This window comes from Pleurodeles waltl, chromosome 10 (assembly GCF_031143425.1).
Source record: "Pleurodeles waltl isolate 20211129_DDA chromosome 10, aPleWal1.hap1.20221129, whole genome shotgun sequence".
Lineage (NCBI taxonomy): Eukaryota > Metazoa > Chordata > Amphibia > Caudata > Salamandridae > Pleurodeles > Pleurodeles waltl.
The window spans coordinates 58,066,118-58,085,880 of NC_090449.1; the positions used below are offsets into that span (position 1 = coordinate 58,066,118).

At 47.2% G+C, this 19,763-nt stretch overlaps 1 protein-coding gene across 1 annotated transcript in view; it reads right to left on the reverse strand.

The window, feature by feature from the left end:
* USP11 (ubiquitin specific peptidase 11) overlaps positions 1 to 19,763 on the reverse strand; it is a 368,572-nt gene that overhangs the window by 84,088 nt on the left and 264,721 nt on the right. The window contains exon 14 of the mRNA XM_069209659.1: positions 17,495 to 17,607. Coding sequence (XP_069065760.1) covers positions 17,495 to 17,607 — 113 coding nt within the window. The remainder of the gene's footprint in view (positions 1 to 17,494; positions 17,608 to 19,763) is intronic.

Below are 19,763 nucleotides of genomic sequence, written 5' to 3' on the forward strand. Positions count from 1 at the left end.
ATCAGGTAAAAACAAAACAGGGGGGGGGGGGGGCGGTTTACTACACCCAGAAACCAGCTTACTACTGGTATTACCCTGCACGCACTCGCCTTAACACCCCAAAATTCAGCATTTACGGGGGTCCCCCAACACCAGGAACTTAGATTTATATGACTACAAGAAAAACAACGACAAAGAAGAACCAAAGTGGCAAGAACTGTAAAAAAAAATGTGTACTAACTGTATTTGGTGCCAAACTCTGCCTGTCTGCTCCTCTTCCAGCGACTGCAGAGACTTGACTCGTCCTGCATCTGTGCATCCTCCTAGAGCCTTGGAAAACTGCCTGCACCTCGCCAGCAAGCCAGGATCTCCCTTGAAGTGGAGGAGCCACTTTCCAGCAGCCACTGACCTCTCAGTCCAGTTCAATGATCTGCCGGATCTACAGACACAGCAGCAACCCAGTAGGAGGGCACTGAGTGTCCAGAGGTTCAGCCCCCATGATTCAGCCAGTCCTCGAAAAACTGGTCTACCCCTGAGCCTTCCTGCAACAATACCCAGGGGAGTGGAGCCTGTTGCAAGCACCAGGCTTATTTATGTTCAATCTGAACACCACCGCCAAAACTCACCTACAAGCTGAGGGACTTCCAGAGAGGCCAGCTACACGCGTGAAGTCTTGCTGTGTTTCTTCCCTCTCTTCTGTAGGGGCACCTGATCTGCCAGACAAAACACCTATGCCCCCCAAGTCAGAGTCCATTGAAACAGACTGTCTTGGTGGTCCTGAGACCCTCAAGAGCCAAGCCCCATTTGGGTTCTGCCTGACTTGTCCCCATTTGCAGCCTTTTCTTGCAGGTACTTTTTCACCATTGACTTTAGCATTTAGCTCTAGAGGCTTCCACCGCTGAAAGCACCTCTGCACCCGGACACACCAGGGCAGGTAAAAACCAACTGTTGATAATTTCCTGGACCTTGGCTCCTATTTACCTTAAGTCCAGAACAGTCCTGTAAGTAATTTTCAAGTGACCCTACTATGCAGTGTATGTTCCTCCCATAGGATAACATTACATGCTAGAGGCACATGCCTCAAATCAGACAGCAGTATTTACTGTGTTTCTAAATATCACAAACTCGAAAATTACTTACCTGACCCCAAAGATCTTGGTGTCTAAATTAATATAACAATCTAGCATTTTTCTAAATTGGTCTCGAGTTTCATCTTAAGTGTGTCTCTCATTTATTGTGTGTACAGCAAATGACTACCACTATCCTCTGATAAGCCTAAACTGCTCGTCCACGCTATCACAAAGAGAACATCTACGATTAATTTAAGCTCTGTAAGCCAATAAGGGTCATCTGAACTATTTGCATGATGTACCCCTACATTTGTACAACACAAATAACCAGCTTCCTACACTGTCTGAGAATAGTACTGGAAATGTCTAATTTCAGGGTTTACACTGGCAAGGGTTCTTCTACTGATGCCCCTGGTTGTCTGTCTACTTTTGGAGTCAGTGAGAAAACTGCGTGGGAACTTCGCAGAGGACTTTAACAAAGGTCACCATTTATACGTAGATAACTTCTACAATGTTGTACAATTGTTCAAGGGATTGTTCAAAGTGGGCACTTTTGCATGTGGTGTGAGTGGACTGGCGCTTCCCTGGCAGTGTGTGGAATGGCAGTGTGCGTGGACTGATGCTTGGCTGGCAGTGTGCGTTGGCTGGGGCTTGGCTGATAGTGTGTGGGCTGGCGGTGTGCGTCTTTTGTGTCGGGGCCACTAGCCCTACTCACACAAGTGAGGTACCATTTTAAATCGGAAGACTTTGAGGAACACAGAATAGTAGAACAGGTGTTATTTCCAGTTGTATTTCTCTACATTTGTGCCTTCCAAATGCAAATCATTGTGTAAGAAGGACGACATTTTGAGAAATGCCGTCTATTTCACATGCTAACTGCGGTACCCACAAAGTCAGAACAGTGCAAATAACTACTGATTCTAAACTTCATTATCTTGTGTCCATTTCATTAATATACAGGTTTCCTTGTTACCCATTTTTCACTCTTTATATTTTACCATATGAATTGCTCTATGCCCGGCACACAATGAAAAACCATTTCTGAGGTGCGGCTCAGTCATTGGCTTGGGGTACCTAGAGTTCTTATTAAACCACAAACCCTACATATCCCCAAAACAAGAAGGGTCTAGCAGATGTATTGGTATATTGCTTTTGTGAATCGACCATTGTGAAAAAAACTAACAAACGAAAATGTTGTCACAAATGGATGTTATTTCCTACAAAATTTCAACACTTCGTTTCTATGGGAAAAACTTGAATGATCTACTCAAATGACCACATGATAATTTCAGAATTTTGTCCAGTTTTAAAAAATGTATAGCTTTCCAGGATCCACTATGGGCTTTACACCTGCTTTCACCACAAACTGAAAGGAGGTTGATAGCACAAAAATACGAAAAATGGGCTATCTCAAAGTAAAATGCCAAAACTGTAGTAAACAATTTGGCTTTCTGAATCTAGTCTGCCTGTTCTTGAAAGCTGGGAAAATGGCTATTTCGGCACTGCAAACCATTCTTTGATGCCAGCAGGAAAAAAAACAGACACTTTCTTCTGCAGCCCCTCTTCCCCCATTTTTCCCCCCAAAAAAACAAATTCAGCTATATTTTGGATTTCAGTCCCCCCAGGAGAATAGTCACATAAAGGCTTAGTATGGGGGCATATTAGTGAAAGTTAATTATCGGTCGGTCAATAACTCGCATGCACAGCTGGGTCAGTACCTACATATCCCATTCCCAAACAAACAGGCAAACAGGGATTAATTCCACCTTTGTCACCTTTTCACTCCTCTTCAACTTGAAAAGCAAAAAAAAAAAAAATAGTATGCATCCTTTTTTCTATTGCAGGAAGTTTCTGTTTTTTTTATATACTTTCTTCTCTATTTTTTTCACTGCAGTAGTTCTGGAATTTAATTTTTATTCCAGATATCTGGTGTCAGGTAATAATGTTCTCTTTGGGATAAACTCTGGGTACCTTATCTCTACTGGCAATGGTTACTTTGTTGCTATCCTAACCATACTTGCTGTATAAGTGCTTTATTTTCAGGAATGGGTAATGGATAGAGACTTTATGCACTAACTAAATGTAAGTTAGCCTTGCCTTCAAAAGATTTTTTTTTTTTTTTAGCATGTTGATGTTTTCCTGGAAGGGTATGAAAGGCTTCATAAGCTACAGAGGGCGGCAGCCAAATATGAGCAACTAGAAGAAACCCCTAGTTACCTTACTGCTTTCGAATAATTCAATGGATAACCTATCAAATTCTGGGGGAAATGTAGGGGTATAAGTATCGGCAAACCCCTAACCAATACTAAATTCAGTAAATAATTCTCTCACAGATTACACATGGGTGGCGTAGGAAACTGGGTTATTAGTTGTGTGGGATGTGAGGCCTGCACAAGTAACACATCCACAATTGTTGCCTCACTGGGAGCCAAGCACCATATGGTAGTGCGCGACTCTCAGGGTAGCGAAGCAGAGCAGTCCAAGTCCTACTCAGGGTAGGTGGTGTGCCCTAGTAGGATAAGTTACTTACCTTCGGTAATGGCTTATCTGGTAGAGACAATATCTAGTTGCAGATTCCTTACTTTAAAATTTCCCAGGCATCAGTCGGGATCTGGAGATTTTTTACGAGCAATAAACCCTGCACACCGTTAGGTGGTGTCGATCTGCTTCGCGTCTGTTGTCAGCATCGTCCATACTGGAGATCAGGGGTCCTATATAGGCACTAACCCAGCGCACGGATGTCAGTTTCTTTTCACAAGTTTCCATGCCAGAAGTGCAGAGCCAAGAAGAACACGGACTACTGGTGTAGCAAAAACTAGGTCTCTGAAAGGGGAATGCCTGTTCCTAGAAATCAGTTCGCAGAACGGGGAGGATGAGTGGGTTTGTAAGGAATCTGCAACCAGATATTGTCTTTACCAGATAAGGAGTTATCGAAAGGCAAGTAACTTGCCCATTTCATAGAGACATCTAGTTAAAGACTCCTTATCTTAGAAGAGATATTCAAGCAATACCAACCACAGAGGTGGGTCTGCGAACTAAGATCACACCAGAAATACCTGCAGGACTGAACAGGCAAAGTGACTAGCCCCAAGGACCTGACTGTCCAGGCAGTAGTGTTTGGTAAATGCGTGCAGAGATGTCCATGTTGCCGTCTGGCAGATGCCCAGGACTGGAACTACTCATGCTAATGCAGTGACTGCAGCTTTAGCTCTAGTAAAATGACCATGCAAAATCTCAGGGGGTTGCTTCTTAGACAGTGTGTAGCACATTTTAATGTAGAGTACCACCCATCTAGAGATGGTTCTCTTCTGCACTGACCGATCTTTCTTTGTACCCATGTAACAAACAGAGTTAATCGGAGGCAAGGTGATGGATTGGCCCTCAATGGAAGGGCACAACCGCTTTTGGCAGAAAGGAAGCCCAAGTGAGAAGCACCACTTTGTCAGGATAGATAGAAAGGTAGGGCAGCTTAGAAGACAATGCCTGCAGCTCACTAACCTTGCAGGCAGATGTAATAGCCACAAGGAAGGCTGTTTTTAAAGTGAGAAGCCTGAGGGGACAATCGTGGAGAGGCTCGAAAGGAGCACTTATCAGAAATGTCAAAACCACATTCAAGTCCAATCAATCTGTTTTTATAAAACGTGGCTACTCACCAGTGAGGGTCTCAAGGCGCAAGGTAGGGTGGAGCCTCATCCGAAGAACCATGCCTTGAGGTTCTTCCTGAAGATTGTGAGTGATGGGCTTTGTCGGAGGTATAGGGGCAGGTTGTTGCAGCGCTTTGCTGCAACGTAGGTGAAGACTAGTCCTCCGGTGGTTTTCCAAATGCGAGGGATAGTGTCCAGAGCCTGTTGAGAGGAGCCGAGGGATCTGGCAGGGGTGTGGATTGAGATTCAGTGGTTCAGGCAGGCCCTTCTGGTGTTGTGTATGGCTTTGTACGTGTGGCTGAGTAGCTTGAAGGTGATTTGTTTTTCTATCGGGAGCCAGTGGAGGGTCCTCAGGTGCTTGGAGAGATGTTCTTGGCGTGGGAGGGTATCAATTCTGGCGGCAGCCTTCTGGATGTGTTGCAGATTTCTGATGTTTCTCGTTGTGGAGCCGGCATAGAAAGCATTGCAGTTGTCAAACTTGCTTGTGACTAAGGCGTGGTTGACTGTCCTACAGCAGTCTGCTGGGATCCATTTGAAAATTTTCCAGAGTTGGCAGAGGGTGTGCCAGCAGGAGGGGGTGACGGAGTTTACCTGTTGGGCCACAGATAGGGAGGAGTCGAGGATGATGCATAGGTTGTGTGAGTGCTCATTCGGTGAAGGCTGGGTGCTGAGAGATGTGGCCCACCAGGAGTCGTCCCATTCGGAGGTGGAGTTTCCAAAAATGATGAGCTCTGTCTTGTCAGAGTTGAACTTGAGGGAGCTTTCTCTCATCCAGGTGGCAAGGGCTTCCATAACAGAGTGGAAATTCCTTATGGCCGTGTCCGGGTCTTCAGTGAGGAAAATGATGAGTTGTGTGTCATTGGCATATGACATGATGTGGCTTCTGACGATGGTTGCAAGTGGAGTCATATATATGTTGAAGAGTAGAACTCGGAGAGGATCCTTGGGGAACTCCGCGGTTCACTCCGATGAGTTTAGATGTGTAGGGAGGGAGCCTGACCCTCCGAGTCCTTCCAGAGAGGAAAGAGTGGATCCATTTCAGGGGTGATCCACAGATTCCTACATCGTGGAGTCTGGTGCACAGTGTGCTGTGGGAGACGGTCGAAGGCCGCTAAGAGGTCGAGGAGTAGGAGTGCTGCGGTATGGCCATGGTCTAGAAGTAAGCGGATGTTGTCATGGCTGCAAGAAAAAGGTTGTCTCTGTGCTTGCAGCAGAACCCGGACTGGGAGCCGTCCATAGAGCAGTTGACCTCAATGAAATTTCTTAGTTGTGTGTTGATGGCTTTCTCCAGTACTTTGGCCGGGTAGGATAGTAGCGAGATGGGCCGGAATTTCTTTGGCTCTGATGGGTCGGCCGAGGTTTCTTCAGGAGGGGGCGTACTTCAGCATGTTTCCTGTCCTCGGGGAAGGTGTCAGTGTTGATGGAACAGTTTATCGTGTTCCGCAGCCTGGGGGCGATGGATATGTAGCTCTGACGTAGATGTGGTGCGGGAAAGGGTCTGTGGGGCTCTGGAGTGAGTTCCATTCATAATGCTTTCCGTTTCCTCTGTGGTGAGCATGGACCAGCTGTGGATGGTCTTGTTGGGATCTGTGGGGGTGGGTCAGTCATAGGTTCTGTGTTGGGCTGTCTTGGATCCTGCGGTGGGCAGTTTGTCACAGAGGTCTTACGACGGGAGGGGATGCCGGTGGTTTTGAAAGGGGGGGATTTGTGAACTCGTTGATGACTGAGATAAGTTCCTTCATGTTGTGTGTGTGGAGGAGTTGATGCGTTCCTGGAGTGCGTTCTTTCTTGCGTTTTTAATGTATCAGTGGTGGATGCGGCTCTAAAGGAGGCGAGGTCTTCGCTGGTTTGGCTATTCCTCCATACTTTCTCTAGCCGCCAGCGGGTGCATTTGGATTCTTGGAGTTCGGTGGTGAACCACCATGCGGAGGGCAGGACGGGGGGCCAGAATGCTGACGCACTCGGTGATCCATGCGTTGAGATTGCATGCTTAGGTGTTGGTGTCATCAGAGGGAGGTGGGAGGGATTTGGTAAGAGTTGTGGCGAGTCCCTTTGGGCCATAATGAATGGGGACGGAGGAAACATATGATTAAGTTCTTTAAGGAACCTATTTACTATAGGAGATTTAAATAAATAAGGGTGATCTGGCATCCGTAAAAAAAGCAGAAAATGCAGACAAATAAACTTTGAGAGTGCCCAATGAAAGTATAAATCAATAGAACCTCCGAGAGAGGGGCATGAAGGGGAGGCGTCAGACTTGTCTGACACCATAGCACAAATTTATTTCGCCAGGCGTATACCATTTTGGTGGAGGGATGCCTGGTTACCATGATTAACTTACAGACTTCAGGCCAAAGGTCAAAAGCTATCAATTGTCGCCGCTCAATCTCTACACAAGAAGGCAGAGACTGGACAGGTGTGGGTGGAGAACCCTCCCCTTGCTGCTGTGACAGAAGATCCTCTTGAAGGGGCAATCTGACCGGAGGACTGTCAGCAGTGCTCAATAACTCAGGATACCAGATCCTTTGTGCCCAGTCCAGGGCCACGAGGATTACTTGGGCTCAGTTGTTCTTGATCTTCTTGAGAACTCTGGGCAGAAGCGGTATGGACAGAACGGTGTACATGAGGCCAGAGTTCCACTTGAGTTGAAAAGCGTAGCTGAGTGATAGGAAGTTTGAAAACTCCATCATGCGATACAGAAGACATTGCACATTATCTGCAGAGGCGAACAGATCTAACCAAGGCTTTCCCCAGTGCTGAAAGAGACCTCGCACCACCTCTGGATGGAGATGCCATTCGTGATCGACTAAGCATTGACGGCTGGTCTGGACAAAAGAAGCATTATACAGATAACAGTACTTTGTTTCAAGCATAAAAGAATGTAATACATTTTTAACATTTACAGAACTGAAGTGCAGTGTTTAAATAAGTTGCAAATTGCAATTGCAAACTTAATAGAATAATTTTGAAAATTTTTAAGGGGGGCCCGATGACTCCCCCTAGCCCCCCTCCCCATCCCCACCCTCCACACCCAGGGGTCACGGCATTAAAAAGTCTGAAAACCACTGCACTAGGGTCTCTATTATCTAATTGCATTTGCACTGTTTTCTATCACTTTCTATGCCTATTGCTGAGAACTAGTGTATATATTTAGTGAGTTAATTACCTCCTATTAGGGGGCTGCCTCTCTAGTACTTTTTGGTATTGTGTCACTAAAATAAAATACCTTTATTTTTTCTAACACTGAGCGCTTTCTTTCATGTGTGTAAGTGCTGTGTAACTACAATGGTATTACATGAGTTTTGCATGTCTCCTAGATAAGCCTTGGCTGCTCATCCACAGCTACCTCTAGAGAACCTGGCTTCTAGACACTGCCTACACTGCACTGATAGGGGATACCTGGACCTGGTATAAGGTGTAAGTACCGTAGGAACGCACCACACACCAGGCCAGCTTCCTACAGTGATGTGCAGAAGGGGCAGGGTAAGTCGTTCCAGGCCTTGGCATCGATGTAGGAAAAATAGCGGCTGCCGAAGTAGCTGCACCGGATTCTGGGTGTGTGCCAGAGATGAAGAGCGCAGGTGGGTTGGTAGAAGTGTAGACTGTGGTTGATGTAGTCCAGTCCTTGACCACCATCAGGGACGACATTGTGTGAGTTGACAGTTGGCCACCCGGCCAGCGTTTTAAATAGACTTCAAATTGCTGACATTTTTTAAAACGGTTAAGATTTTGTATTTTTATTTTGTATTGTTTTTACTGCTGCTAGCATACACACCCTGTGACTTGCTTAGCGCTAGTTGGCACGCGAGTTGGCACACTGATGCTGACACTTCCTTTAGGTCATATTGCTTTACAATTACTCACTCCCCCCCCCCCCCCCTCCCCCCCCCAGTCCGTGTTCAGTGGCCTCGGGGCTGGGTTTACCTGTTTGGGCTTCCTTCTGCCTGCAGATACTGGAATAGCTTGGGGTCTTTGCTCGTGGAGAGCGTAATTTCTTCTCCTCCCCAACTGCACATCACCAGCTGCCATTGTTTGAGTTAGTGGTCTAGTTGCTGCTTTCCCAACCTGCGGGCCTATATTTAGCCCGATGCAGGCTACATGCAGCAAGCCTGTCCACGACTGGTCGGGCCTAGGGGCTGGGCCCTCTGTTCTTTTAAAGAAGAAAAGAATCTCATACTCCTCCATGCCCTGAGGCCAGTCTCACTGAGCACCTGCACTCATAGTTTTGACCCTATGACCAAGGTGGACCAATGCACCGTATGTCGCTGGTCCCCTCGGCTAACCTTGGAAAATAATGATCCTCTTTTTCAGGAGGAAAACAAATGTACCTTCCTCCAGGCGAACTGTCGCTCCCTGGCACAGCATATATTGGACATACATTTGCTCCTAGAACAGCATTCCCCTACGGCTCTCTTTCTTACCGAGACCATGCATCCATGATGGATCTGCCCCCCGATATTGCTTTGGCCTTACCTCATGCATGGCCTTTTTGATAAGGAGGCTTGATGTATTGTCCGCCAGAGGTGGGAGCATTGCAATTATTTACAGGGACAATCTAATTGTTAATTCACATCCCTTGCAGTTAGTAGGGTTTGAAAGCATGTACTTCTTGATTACTTTGAACCCTCAGTTGACCTTTTCAGGTGCTCTGATTTATTGCCCCCCTAGCTCACCTGAAAACTTCCTACATTCCCTCTCCGACCACATTGCTGAGCTAATATGCTCTAAACCTAATTTTACGCTGCTTGGTGATTTTAATATTCATGCGGAGGAGAGAGATAGTTCCTCCACCAGATCATTACTTCTGGATATGGATGCTCTAAACCTTGAGCAATTGATCAAGGGCCCTACGTATGTGAAGGGGTACACCATTGATTTCGTTTTTTCAAATATGGTGGAGCTGATTCCTATGACGCCCCTTCCTCTGGCCTGGTCTGATCATTCTCGGATAACCCTTGAATTAGTCACTCCCACTCCTAGAAAACTCTCACATAACTTAGCTCTCTACCTTTCTGACACTGGCATAATCTTAATGCCAGCGGATGGATTAATATCCTGGGGAGGCGGAACCCCCTCTTTAAAGACAATATTATGGACTCGCTAGAACCTTTTAATAGCTGGATTACCAGTAGCCTAGATGTGCTTCTGACCTGCTCGACCAAAGCCAGAGGATGTCGCAGGAAGGGTGCTTCTTGGTTCTCCCCGAATCTTCTACATCTCAAAAGAGAATGAAAGAAATTGGAAAGAAGATAGAGAAAGTCCTATGAGGATTCTTTAAAATGAGGATACAGAAGAGCCATTAGGTCCTATCACGCAGACATTAAAATAGCACAATATACTTAATATGCGTCCAAAATTGAGCTGGCGTCAAACTCCCCGAAGGAGATTTTTCAGATATTTAAATTACCCTGCCGCAGCAGAACTTGGTGCTCATGGATGCTTCCCAAGAACACAGTAATAACCTTGCAACGTTCTTTCAGCAAAAAGTCCTAGACATTTATTTGACTCTTCCTATAGTTACAGCTCAGCCCTCGGAGGGGACGAGACACCATTCCCAGTGCTCCATCACCTTTTCGGACTTTCTTCCAATATACGAAGATTCGGTGTTGACATTTCTCACCACCCTTAAGTCAGGGTCTCCCCTTGATCCAGATCCTCCTCATGTGTTGGCATTAGGTACCTCTGTTACGGTACCCGTTATCAGTAATCTTTTGAACTCCTCACTGTCCCCGAGTACAGTACCGGAACAATGGAAACATGCCATTGTCAAACCAATTCTGAAAAAACCTAACTTAAATGTTGCACTGCCCAGTAATTATAGACCTATATCATTGTTGCCAGCTCTCTCCAAAATAATTGAAAGGCACGTCAACACTCAAATGTCCTGTTTTTTTTTTTTTTTTAAGAGGATAACAATATCCTCTATTCTACACAGATGGGATTTAGACCCCTCCATAGCACTGAGTCAGCTTTGATTGCAGTCACAGAAGAGGCGAGAAGGGGTTTGGATCAGGGCTCTGTGACAGCTATCATTGTACTGGATCTTAGTGCTGCATTTGATATGGTGGACCCTGATATATTACTTGGTATAGTATGAGAAATCGGAATATCAGCTTCCGCCCTAGACAGGATTACATCCTTTATTAATGATAGATCGTATCAGGTCTTGGACAGTTCTGATTTTTCACCTCCTGTCAAGAATAGCTGTGGAGTGCCACTGGTATCTTCTCTTAGCCCCACTCTATTTAACATTTAGATGTTATCTCTGGCAGAAGTTGACAAGCCATTTTGGATGTCCCCAGTCTTATATGCGGATGACACACAGCTGGTAGTATCACTATCTACAAACTCCAGTGATAACGGCTCACTACTGGCTCCTTGCCTTCAAGCCGTGGCAGCATGGATGTCCCAAAGTAGGCTGAAACTCAATTGTAAGACTGAAGTGATGATACTTGGACATCACTCACAGCCTAAATCTAAACCCTCTATCCTGGAAGACCTGGGAAACATTCCACCTCCTAAAGTACTCATTAGGAGCCTTGGCATCTGGCTGGATCGCCAACTCACTATGGCTCAACAGGTCAATAAAGTTTCCACAACCTCTTTTGGTTTGCTTAGGCTACTGAGGAAGGTTTTTAGAATCCTCCCTTGTGTAGCCAAAAGACTCATCCTACAGGCCACGATTAGTTTGCGTCTTGATTATGGCAATGCTCTGTATATTGGATCTCCCAGATCTGTGATTAAAAAGCTTCAGGTGGTTCAGAATGCCTCAGCCTGTCTGCTTTTAAATATACCAAGGCATGAATCAGTAAAAGCAGCGATTTCCACTCTTAACTGGCTTCCTGTGGCACATCAGATAGAAATTAAGTCCCTGTGCTATATTCACAGAGCCCTGTAGAATAGGGGTCCATCCTTGCTTAGGACACTGGCCTCCTTTTACACACCTAGACACCCTAGGTCTTCTACGGCCTCCCTAGCCGTGATTCCCAGAGTAAAGAAGTCTATATGGGGTGGAAGCTCTCTGGCCTACCAGGGGGCCAAGCTATGGAACTCGTGGCCACCTAGTCTTCGCCTGATCAGCCATGAACTATCCTTCCGGGAGGCTCTTAAAACTTGGTTGCTCAAAGCTTAACTTTCTGCCAACTCCAAGTGTTTCTCTGTTAATGCTGTGAGGCCTTCGGGTAGCCATGCGCTCTACAAATTTGCATAACATAACATGTAGGGCTTTGAAGGTGAGCGTGAGGAGCTTAAAATTATATATCTTCAAGGATGGGGAGCCAATGGAGTTTTCTGAGGTGGTGGGTGATGTGGGTGCGCCTGGGAAGGTCCAGAATGAGTTTGGCATCAGTGTTCCTTACTGTTTGGAGTCTCCTTAGGAGCTGGGAGAATATGCCAGCGTAGAGAGCGCTGCCGTAGTCAAGGTAGCTGGAGACCAGGGCCTGGGTGTTGGTTTTCGTGGTGTTGGCTGGGATCCATCTGAAGATTCTTTAGAGCATGAGGAGGGTGTGGAAGCAGGAGGCTTCTTCATGGTCATCTCATTTTCTCGGAAGATGCCAAGGTTGCAAGCGTGGTCAGAGTTAGTCTGGCCTCCAGATATGGTTTCAAATAGATGTTTCCAGTGACAAGGTCCACGACCCCACCATGCCCTACTTGTTGCAGTACCAGATGGCAGTGGTGTTGTCCATGAACACCTGCACCAAATTCCCTTTGACAATGCTAGCCGGACTGCATGGAGCTCCAGCAAGTTGATGTGGAGTCCGGATTCTGCAAGACACTAGAGTCCTCTGTGCTCCACCTCTCCTAGATTGCCACCCCAACCCAGGAGTGACGCGTTCTTCACCATTGTGAGATCAGATTTGGGGAAAGGAGAGGAGTCCCAATTACTGTTATCAGCCACCACTGCAGGTGTTCTGCAGTTCCCTCAGATTTGAACCATGTTTGAGAGATTTCCCTGATGCTGCGCCCACTGGAACTTCAGGTTCCACAGCAGAGCCCGCATATGCCATCTGGCATGATTCACCGGCAGGATGCAGGAGGCCAAGAGGCCCAGCAGCCTCAGTCTTTCTCACCCAAATGCAGGAGAGGCTGTATCATTGGTTTCATAGTCTGAATATCCAGGCTTGCTGATCGGGAGGATAAGCCCGAAACTGCACTGTGTCCAGAACAGCTTATATGAAAGAAACGTCTGAGAGGAAGTCAGGTGTGACTGACCTGTTGATAGTGAACCCCAGCGAATTCAGGAGGTCCAACGTAGTCAGACGGTGGGAGGCAACAGTATGGGGTGAGCCGGCCTTGAAAAACCAGTCAATGAGAAATGAGTAGACTGGCACCTTTAAGCTCTGCAGATAAACTGCGACCACCGCCATCCCTTGGTGAACACCAGAGGTGCACTGGTAAGGCCAAAGGGAAGCACAGTGAACTAAAAATGCTTGTGGCCTACCTTGAACCAAAGGTAATGCCTATGTACAGGCAGAATGGGAATGTGGAAATATGTATCCTGCAGGTCCAATGCTCCCAGCCAGTCTTCCTGGTCTAGGGAAGCAACCGGGTCCACTGGGAAGGGTCCTGAAACTCACGAATTCCAACCCTGACTTCCCTGTGTTAGTCGATGGGACAACCAGGTAAATCACCACTATGCACCCGGTCGCAGGGGACACCTGCTGTAATCACCTCTCCCTGTGTATTAGGTGTCTAAGGGCTGGGGTGGCCTCTGAGCCCCACCAGACTGCTTTGAAGGGCATATTTGGTGCCCTCTTTGCATAATCCTGTTTGCACCAGTTCAGGAACCCCGGGTTCCCTTTCTGGCACGTAACCACACAAAGGACAGGAGAGTGACCACCTCCCTGTCCAGCTCCTCTCCTAGGGAGGTGCACAGATCTCTGCGAGGTGGCCGGTTGATTCTGCCATCTTGGAAACCAGGTAGGCAAAGGCCCCTGGGAGCATCTAACTGGTTAGGTCAGGTTAGGACATCACTGCCCCCTCTGAAAGGTGGGTCACTTCAGAGAATGACAAACCCCCTTTTAGGGTTACAAGGAACTCTCTGCAAGACATCTTCTGCTTCTGGCCTATGGAACAGGTGCTGGTCTGCTTTGGAACTGAAACAAGTCTGCTTCTGGTGGGATGGCTCCCATTGCAACATTGTTCTACAATTCCTGCAAGAATTCTGCAACATCCAAAGCTGTGCATTCTCCTGGGTCACCAGGACTCTGTTTGCACATGGAAGCACAGAGGAATCTCCTTTGGATTGAAGGAGTCACTTCCCTGCATCTTCAAGCAACTCAAAACGACGACCTGGTGGATCCTGCTGTCCCATGGACAACGTGAAGGCTCTGCTCACAGGTGAATTTCTGTGGTCCTCTTCGGGTCCCTCCTGTCTTCTGATCCACTTGGGAGACTGTGGGCCCCTGCTGCAGCCACTGGAACAGCACCCCTGTGCATCGTGACTGTTGCTCTTGCCAAGGCTTATTGGCTCTTCCTCGAAGGGACCTTTGAGCAATGAGAAATCCCAGCCTCCAGCGCTCTGCAACTCCTGTGACGTGGGACTTCTGTTTTGTTGTGCTGCTGAGGCTTCCTTGTGACTTCGTGTCCATCGCCTGTGGGTCACTTGTGGGAGCTCCTAAGACTTCTGCTGGCATCCTTGCGTGCTGAGGGCCAGCCCTGACTCCCCTTCTCAAGGGCAGAGTCTCCTGAGCCTTGCTAGTCCCCAAAAACTTGCAAATCCATCATCAGCTCCTGCTTGAATTTGCCAGTGCTTGTTGGTGGCCTTGCTGGACACTGACCCGACTGCAATGTGGCAAACAATGGGGGACAGTTTGTAAGTGACTCCTAGGATCTCCTGCAGCTGGACTCCTTTCTCCACCAACCTGCACAGTGGCGGCGGGCAGCTTTAGGAGGTAGGGGGGGCGGGCGGGAAGCACACAGACACGCACGTCCATTAACACTCATACCATTCAAACATGCATGCACCAAACATTCATTTTAAAAGTTCACACACACATTCTTTCTCACACACACGCACATCCATTAACAACACTTATACCATTCAAACATGCATGCACCAAACATTAATTTTAAAACATCACACACACACACACCTTCAGCCTCGAGGTCCCAGGAGGGTTGGGACTGCTGCCTTTGGCAGCAGTCCCAGCCTTGTAAGAGTAGGATGGGGTCAGTGAGACTGCTGACCCCACCCCACTCTGTGACAAAGTGTCACTGATTGATACTCGCCCTGGGAGCTTCAGGGCTTAAACCTGAAGCGCCCAGGGTGAGTGTCAATGGGTGACGCTTTCCTCGTCACCCAGGGGAGGGCCTCGAGGCACCTTTGCTGAGCCAAGGAGGTCACGCCCATAGGAGCTGTGACCTCCTTAGCCCAGCAAAGTTCAGCTCAGGCAGCCAGGAGTCTGAGCTGAAAATGAAGAGCATCTGTCAGGCCGACCTTTGTTCAGCCTGACAGACACTCTTCATGAGGGGCAAAAGGTGGGGGGCGTGGCCCCTCCGCCCTAAAGGACGGGCCGCGTCTGACCCTGCAGGAATTTCACTTCTTAGAGGGTGGACATTGCCATCTGCACCACCTCGGCACCTCAGAGGGTGCTGGACTCTGTCCCCTTCCTTTTTCCGGTCTTCTACATCCGGAATCAGTCTTTGGGTTCCACTGGCCTGGCCCACGGGTCACAACAGCAGCTGGACAACTGAGGCCTCCACTGACTTGAAAGAGGGTGTCAGACCTTCTTTCACCTCTATGCATCCGGGTCCCCTGGTGTAGGTACTCCTGTCTTCTGGGTATCCTTGCGTGGGGACACTCTCCAACCTTCCTCCTCTCCTCGGGTGTCCTCAGGGTCCACTGGGAAGGGTCCTGAAACTCACGAATTCCAACCCTGACTTCCCTGTGTTTGTCCATGGGACGATCAGGTAGATCACCACTACGCACCCGGTCGCTGGGGACACCTGCTGTACTTACCTCTGGTGTTTTCATTCTTCCCCAGCCGCTGGCTAACCACTGCACTTTCTTTGGTTGGGTTCATTATTTCGCATTCCACTCACTTAGTATATTGTTTACCCCCCATAGGGCCCTGTACATTTTATGCTATTTGTGCTTGTTGTATTGTGTGTAGATATTTCCAAAGGGAAATATACCAATGCTAGTCTAGTAGGTAGTGCTGTAATAAGGAATCCTTTATTTTTACAATACTTGTGTGGTTATTTCTGGTGTGAGAGTTACTGTCAGGCTACTATGGTACTGCAAGTGCTTTACATTTATCCTGAATAAGCTTCAGCTGCTCACCTCAGCTACCCTTCGAGAACTTTTGCTAGCTGATACCTAAACACTATCACTAAGTGCTGCCTGGACTCAGTATAGGGTGCCACACAATAGATGTACACCATAAACTGAGCCAGCCACCTATAGAATGGAAATATATGTTTACCATTTTGGAGCTTATTGGGTTACCGAGTACATTCCTGCAGTGGGCTCAACTCTTGTACACGAACACACTGGTGGGAATTCACGTAAATGGACATACTTCGGTGCTGGTATACCTTCATTGTGGAACAAGACAGGGTTGCTCCTCATCTCCGCTCTGATTTACATTGGTGCTAGAACCCCTAGTATGTATCATTTGACAAACAACACGCTGCTGCGGTGCTCCAGTTCCAACAACACCCAAAAGGTATCTCCCTATATGCCGATTATATGGGGGTGTATGTAGATGCCCCACCACATATCTAGATCCCATACTTCGGGAAGATATTATCTTTGTGCGCCATTTTGGCATCAGTGTTAACTGGGAAAAAGTAACTGATTTTGCCACTGACGCCTTGTATGGTGGCAGTCCCCTTGGAATACTCGCTTGAGTGGTGTCTTGATGCAGTGAAGTATCTTCGATTTGGATACACAAAGATCTGGAAGTGGTGATCCACGAAAATTATGGCGTAGCTTTACCCAAATTGGAGGAACAAATAGATGGCTCAAGATGCCGCTTTCTCTTGCGGATAGAGTGGCAGTTTATTTTTTTAATACCTTTGTCAAGTGATGTGCCAAACTTCAAGACCTTATGCACATTAGTATTTTGATGCTCTTTATTTTATGTTGCACCCTATCACTTTGGAAAGTCACTGATTAAATTAAGATCCTGTACATAAGATGAATTTTTATCCACACTAAGGATATCATAGTGGAAATAATCTTCGGCCTAGAGTAAAACAAAAATCAAATAAACAAAAACTCTTATTTGTTTTTTTAGGGTCGAGCCTGCGTTGCATGCGCTCGCGTTTCGCAGGGAGACTCTTTTGTATTTATAAAAGGGCTCGGAGCCCTGTCAACATCACATCAGTGTTTTTTATTGGTTGGTGGGCTTCCCTAATAAAATCTGCTTGCTATCATTAGTCGAAGGCACGCATATGGCATGCCTTTTCCGGTGGCTAGCCTTCCTCCAGCGCAGCGACCAAGTACAGAAAACATGCGAGGCTTGCTGTTTTCCATCGGGCTCGTGGACTTTTTTTTCTTTAATTTACGAGCCCGATCTCGCTTGGCAGAAGTCGAGCGCTTTACATTCTTGATTTCACTTTTTCGGGTTATGTACATAAATGCACTTTTGCCCGATAGGTAAAAAGTCGGGTTAGGAGTTTACAACGCGATCAGCTCTAACATGAGCAAACGCAAGACCCGATGCATTGTAAATGCTTGTTTTAAATGTTGACGTCAAAGAGAATACAATGGCAGATCTTGCATCTCCATCACTTACTGTTGCTGCCAGCAGCCAAAATGTTCAGTAATCATCCATTGGCCATTGGGGATCTTACCTTCGCTCAACCCATTAGTCCGTTTGTTGTACAGATCTTCCTCCTCACTGTTGTCTTCCTCATCTTCATCATCTTCGTCCTCATCATCAGAGTCTGGCCGTGTCACATATCGACTGGAAGGAAAAGCAACATATCACAGTTTGGAACGATAAATTTGTCTTACAAAGACATAAATAGGTGCAACATTTTACAATCGACTTATATCAACACTGCCCTGCACAAAGTCTCTCAATGTCCAAGTTGGCTTGATGCCTCACTGCGGTGAAGACATTTAAATGAGGAATTAGTGTTCCTATAAGACAACTCCCACATAAAAGGGCAGCTTAACCACTAAAGTGAGACAACTTACTCTGCTTCAATTTTTTTCAACTGACTGCACTTTTATCAGCACTGGTGAAGACTGGTGGTAAAGGCGAATCCTCAAAGGAGGAAGTAGTCTTTTCTTTGAATAGTATACGTGTGAAAAGCAACAAAACATCCAAACAGTGCGACTTACATTTTGAGCAAAGTTTGTCACTGCTGTGCTGCCTGACGGGCAGACAACGCTGCCAAAGGCACAGCACAACACAAGAGTGTGGCAAGAAGGTAAATACACAATGTTCACAAGAAGCATTTCTTAAGTACAGCACCATATCCCGAACATAATAGGAAAGTGTAGACTAACTTTTACAAATCCACCATGGCACAGTTAATAAAGGGTTAGCACTCTGGCAAAAAAGGACAAAAAAACTGTTAAAAAAAAAAATAAAAAAAAAAAAGACGTGGACAAAACTTGTGTCTCTCCGGTCTTTGCATACTCCACAAACTGAAATAAGCTATAATACGAGCCTGCTGGCATCAAAAGCCCTAACATTATATTTGCTAAACACCCACCCAAAACCTAGTTAGCAGCGCTATGTTCTCTGACCCATGTGATATCAAACGTGCAGCACTTCGTAATGAGCCCTCCACATCTCAAGAGTTTAACTGGGTTAATTGTCACTGACACACAGAGCAGGGAACCAGACGTGCAAACTCTCTACAAAAAGGCCAGCCTCCACACTGGCTGGTGATATCAAAATGGTTCAAAAGACAGGCTGATATCAACATTTTAGAAACCACAAGTAAACATCAACATCTGCTGCTGACTAGTACTAGGAAATCAGAGTTCTGGGGGTAAGAATAAAGCTTTATGAAATCAGTTGGCTAATTCAAGTAAAGGTAGCTATTACTGGTAATGTTGCACAATAAAAGCAACATGATGCCCTATGGAAGCAAACAGTTACCTACCTCGTTGGGCGATAGAGAGCTGAGCCCCAAGATGACCACATGCAGTTGAGGCTCTGCTGGGTGAGGTTATAATAAGTTGGTAATCTGCACTTTCAGCACCCTGCTTTGCCCCCAAACAAGCGATTCTGGGGTGGTGGGAGTGGCACCCCATCATTTGAACAAGATTTGTTCCCTGGGGATTCTTTGGAGTGCAAGTTTGGGGTGCAGAGGCCTGCGCAGCCCAAGGGGACTGAGCGTTGCAGAAGCCTCTGCGGGTTCCCCGGAGGCATAGACCAGGCTTACCATCGCTGCCGGCGAGAGCAAAGAGATGGGGCGGCCCTGGGTCCCCAAGAGAACGAAGTGCGGCTGACTAGGGAAGCATGATCATGGAGTGCTTGGGGTGCAGAGGCCTGCGCAGCCCAAGGGGACTGAGCGTTGCAGAAGCCTCTGCGGGTTCCCCGGAGGCATAGACTAGGCTTACCATCGCTGCCGGCGAGAGCAAAGAGATGGGGCGGCCCTGGGTCCCCAAGAGAACGAAGTGCGGCTGACTAGGGAAGCGTGACCATGGAGTGCTTGGGGACAGCAAAAACTGAGTGCGGAGAGCACAAACTGGATTTTGCTGCTGACGGGAACGAGCAGGAGCAGTAAGCAGAAGAAAAGTATGCACTGCTATTTGAGTCTGCTGGGAATGGGGTGGCAACAGCGTTCGATCCAGGAGGTGCTGCGATACTGAGGGGCTCTTTCACAAACACCGACCCCTAGAGCCATCGAGGAACATGCAGCACTTCCTCGGACGTGACTGCACCCCTGCTCTCGGTACCTGGTGCTGCCATGCTGCTGTGGTGCAGAGTCTTCTTGCTGGCTGACCCTGAAAACCTGTGCCATTGCCACAGCAACTGCCTGGGAAGGGTAAACCCAGTAACCAGATCTATTGGACTGCCAGCCCTTGGGACTGTTGACCTCCCTATCCACAACTACCTGTACAACATCCACCCTTGGAGGGACACCCTACGAGGTGTAC